At 68.8% G+C, this 2,968-nt stretch overlaps 1 protein-coding gene across 1 annotated transcript in view; it reads right to left on the bottom strand.

Annotated features, from left to right (window-relative positions):
• CERS2 (ceramide synthase 2) overlaps positions 1-2,162 on the bottom strand; it is a 3,989-nt gene extending 1,827 nt beyond the window's left edge. Inside the window, exons 1-7 of the mRNA XM_027702805.1 lie at positions 2,027-2,162; positions 1,742-1,915; positions 1,150-1,267; positions 945-1,063; positions 703-760; positions 556-606; positions 244-336 (exon numbers count right to left, since the gene is read on the bottom strand). Of these exons, the coding sequence (XP_027558606.1) occupies positions 244-336; positions 556-606; positions 703-760; positions 945-1,063; positions 1,150-1,267; positions 1,742-1,914 (612 nt within the window). The 5' untranslated portion in view covers position 1,915; positions 2,027-2,162. The remainder of the gene's footprint in view (positions 1-243; positions 337-555; positions 607-702; positions 761-944; positions 1,064-1,149; positions 1,268-1,741; positions 1,916-2,026) is intronic.
• Between the last annotated feature and the right edge of the window lie 806 nt (positions 2,163-2,968).

Here is a 2,968-nt window from a genome sequence, read left to right as displayed (position 1 = left end):
GGGGGAGTTGGGGGTTACAGGAGGCCAAGGATGGGGGAGTTGGGGGTCTCAGCAGCCCAAGGATGGGGGAGTTGGGGGTTACAAGAGCCCAGGGATGGGGAAATTGAGGCTTTCAGCCTGGATCCCACCCACAGCCCCCTGCCATCCCACAGCCCCTCCGTGTCCCCAGATCCTCCCAGCTGGTCCCTCACACCCAGTCCCAGTGCTTGCACCCCCCTCCCAGACCCCCCACCCCCAGCCCACCTTGCGCTTGACGTCGGAGGCGATGCTGAAGAGCAGGGACCAGTAGAAGGAGAGCTCGATCATGTAGTACCAGTACTGGGAGGGCAGCATGCTCTGGAGGGCAAGGGGCAGCTTGGGGGGGATGCTCTGGGTCCCCCAGAGGGGTTTGATCCCCTTCCCTGGGCACAGAGTCCTGGGGACCCTCTGCCCCCCTCAGCAAACCTGCCCCACCCAAACCCCCACGGGTGACACTGAGTGAGCCCAGAGAGACCCCCCCTGCACCCCCAGTTCCCAAATCTGACCCTGATCCCGGGGGTGGGATCAGGAGCTCACCTGGATGGGGTATCCCTTCCACACCTCCCGGAGGTCGTAGAACCAGGGTTTCTGTGGGATGGGGAGGGGGAGACACACAGGGGTGTTAGAGGAGAGGGGGGGCCCAGGGGGGGCGAGGCACTGCTGGGGTGGGGGGACAACACTTACATCCACTATGACAGCCATGCCAGCAATGAAAGCAATAAGGTAAAAGGTGAATCTCCAACTGGAAAAAGGAAGCAGACGGTCCTCAGATGGGCACGGGGGGGGCAGGGAGGGAGGAGGACGGACCCACCGGCCCCACACCCCGCACAGCCCACCCTCCCACCGTGGCTCCCGGCCAAAAGGGTGCCCCCCCAGCCCCCTCCCCGCCATGGGGGGGGATTGTGACACCGGGCAGGGGGTCTCACCAGGCCTCCCGGAACTTCTTGAGCAGGCTGGGCCGGTCCTGGTTGCGGCGGCGGCGGAACCAGCGCTCGACCTGCCGCACGGAGCAGCCGCTCCTCTTGGACAGCAGCTCCACGTCGGCCTGGGGACAGCGGGGATGTCACAACGGGGCCCTGGGGCTGCTGCTCACCTCCCCCTTCCCACCCCTGTCCACCCCCTACCCCTCACCTGCTTGGGGTGTTTGGAGGTGGAGGCGTAGAACTTCTCCAGCACAGCGTTGGGGGTGGCTTTTAACCTGATCTTCTCCTTGACGTTCAGGAGCCCGGCCAGGGGGGTGGCCACGTACCTGGGGAAGGAGCAGGGGGACATTTGTCTCCATCTCTGTCACCTGTGGGATTTGGCCTCCCCCAAAGCCACCCCAGGGTGACTCACGACCCCTCAGTGCCTCAGTTTCCCCGTCCCGCTGTGCCCTCCCCGAGGTGGGTTTTGCCACAGGGGACCCTCCACCCCAGGTCCCTGTGTCACCCCAGGGTGGGGGACGGGGCCATCCCCGCCCCGCTGAAGGGGCCCCCCCTTCTCCCTTCTCCTGCCATCCCAACAAAGCCGGGTCTGTTCCCATTGTTTGCCCAACAAATCGCTCCTTAAAACGCCGCCTGGGCCCGATAAGGGCGGCGGGGGCTGCACAAAGCAGGGTCTGTGTGGGGGGCACGTGGTTTGGGGAGGGGGCCGATGGGACCCCCGGGGTGCCACGGGCACCCCCCAGCCAGGCTGAGGGCAAGGTGACACAGGGGGGGCTCGGGGGCTCAGGGCAGGGACTCACGTCTCAAAGAGGTGCCGGACGATGAGGAAGAGGAAGGCCAGGGGGAGGGTGATGTACAGGTCGGAGGCTTTGGCGTAGACTCGCCCATCCCGGTCCTCCAGGTCGGCCCAGGTGAGGTTTGCCGGGAGCCAGAGCCGTTCCCACCAGAAATAGCTGTACAAGGTCTGAAACATGCTGGGGGGGGAGTGAGAGAAAGGGGGAGGTGAGGGGGGCACCGGCACCCCCGCGGGGCCCCGATCCCACCCCGGGGGGATCCCACCAACACCCACCCCCCCCGATTTCCACCTCAGCTCCCAGGGAGCCCCCGGCCGAGCCCCCCGGGCCGGTGAAATCCCTGCGGAGCTGCCGAGCTCCGGACTTTGCTCCTGCTGTCAGAGGTCAGTGGGTGAACATTAACCCAGGCCCTGCTCCCGATCCCGATGACCAGCCCGGATTCCCGGGACAGCCCGAGAGAGCTCCGGGCTCCAGGTCCCGGACCCCCCCGCCCCGGGACGGGCACAGCCCCGGGGGTCGCAGCCCCTCCGCACGGTTCCCCTCCCGAGCGCCGTGTCCGCATCCCGGGGCCGATCCCAACGCAATTCCCGGTGGGACAGCGAGGCCAGGCGCGGGCCCACCGCGGGATTAGGGATTTGCCGGCGGCACAATGAGCACCTTTGTGTCTGGGGAAGGCTCGGACGGGCCCCGGGAGGGGCGGTGGGGGAGCCTCCCCCCGGGCCGGGGGGGGGGGTCGGCGCATCCCGCATCCCCTTTTTGGGGCGCTCCGAGGGGTCGGGACGGGGTCAATCCCGAACGCCCCGAGGCGGAGCAGGGATTTGGGAGCGGGACGGGGCGGTTCGGCTCCCCCGGGGGGAGGAAGAGGAACCCCTGCGGGCGGTTTCGCAAGGCGGGGCGGGCCGGGAGGTGCCGCAATTCCCGATCCCCGCAATTCCCGGCGCTCCCGGGCAGGTAACGGGAGCGGCGGGGGCGGGCGATGGGGGGGGGTGTTCACCCTCGGGAGGGGGGCACAGCCAGGCCGGACCCTCCCCCCCGGGGGGATTCCAGGAGCTGGAAAGGGGGGGAACATCCCGGAATTCCCAGGCCTGGGAGACAAACCCGGGGCTGGGAGAAGCGCTGGGAAAGGGACGCGGGTGGGACCCGGCACCGAACGCTGCGTGTCCCCCCCACCCCGGGCCGGGGGGGTGCGAGGCCGTTCCAGCGGCCCCGGGAGGGGCCCCGGCCCCGCCCGAG

This window comes from Neopelma chrysocephalum, unplaced genomic scaffold, assembly GCF_003984885.1.
Source record: "Neopelma chrysocephalum unplaced genomic scaffold, ASM398488v2 Primary Assembly neopelma1_197, whole genome shotgun sequence".
Lineage (NCBI taxonomy): Eukaryota > Metazoa > Chordata > Aves > Passeriformes > Pipridae > Neopelma > Neopelma chrysocephalum.
The sequence above is the reverse complement of the archived record's forward strand: the minus strand, read 5'-3'. Positions and strand labels throughout refer to the sequence as shown.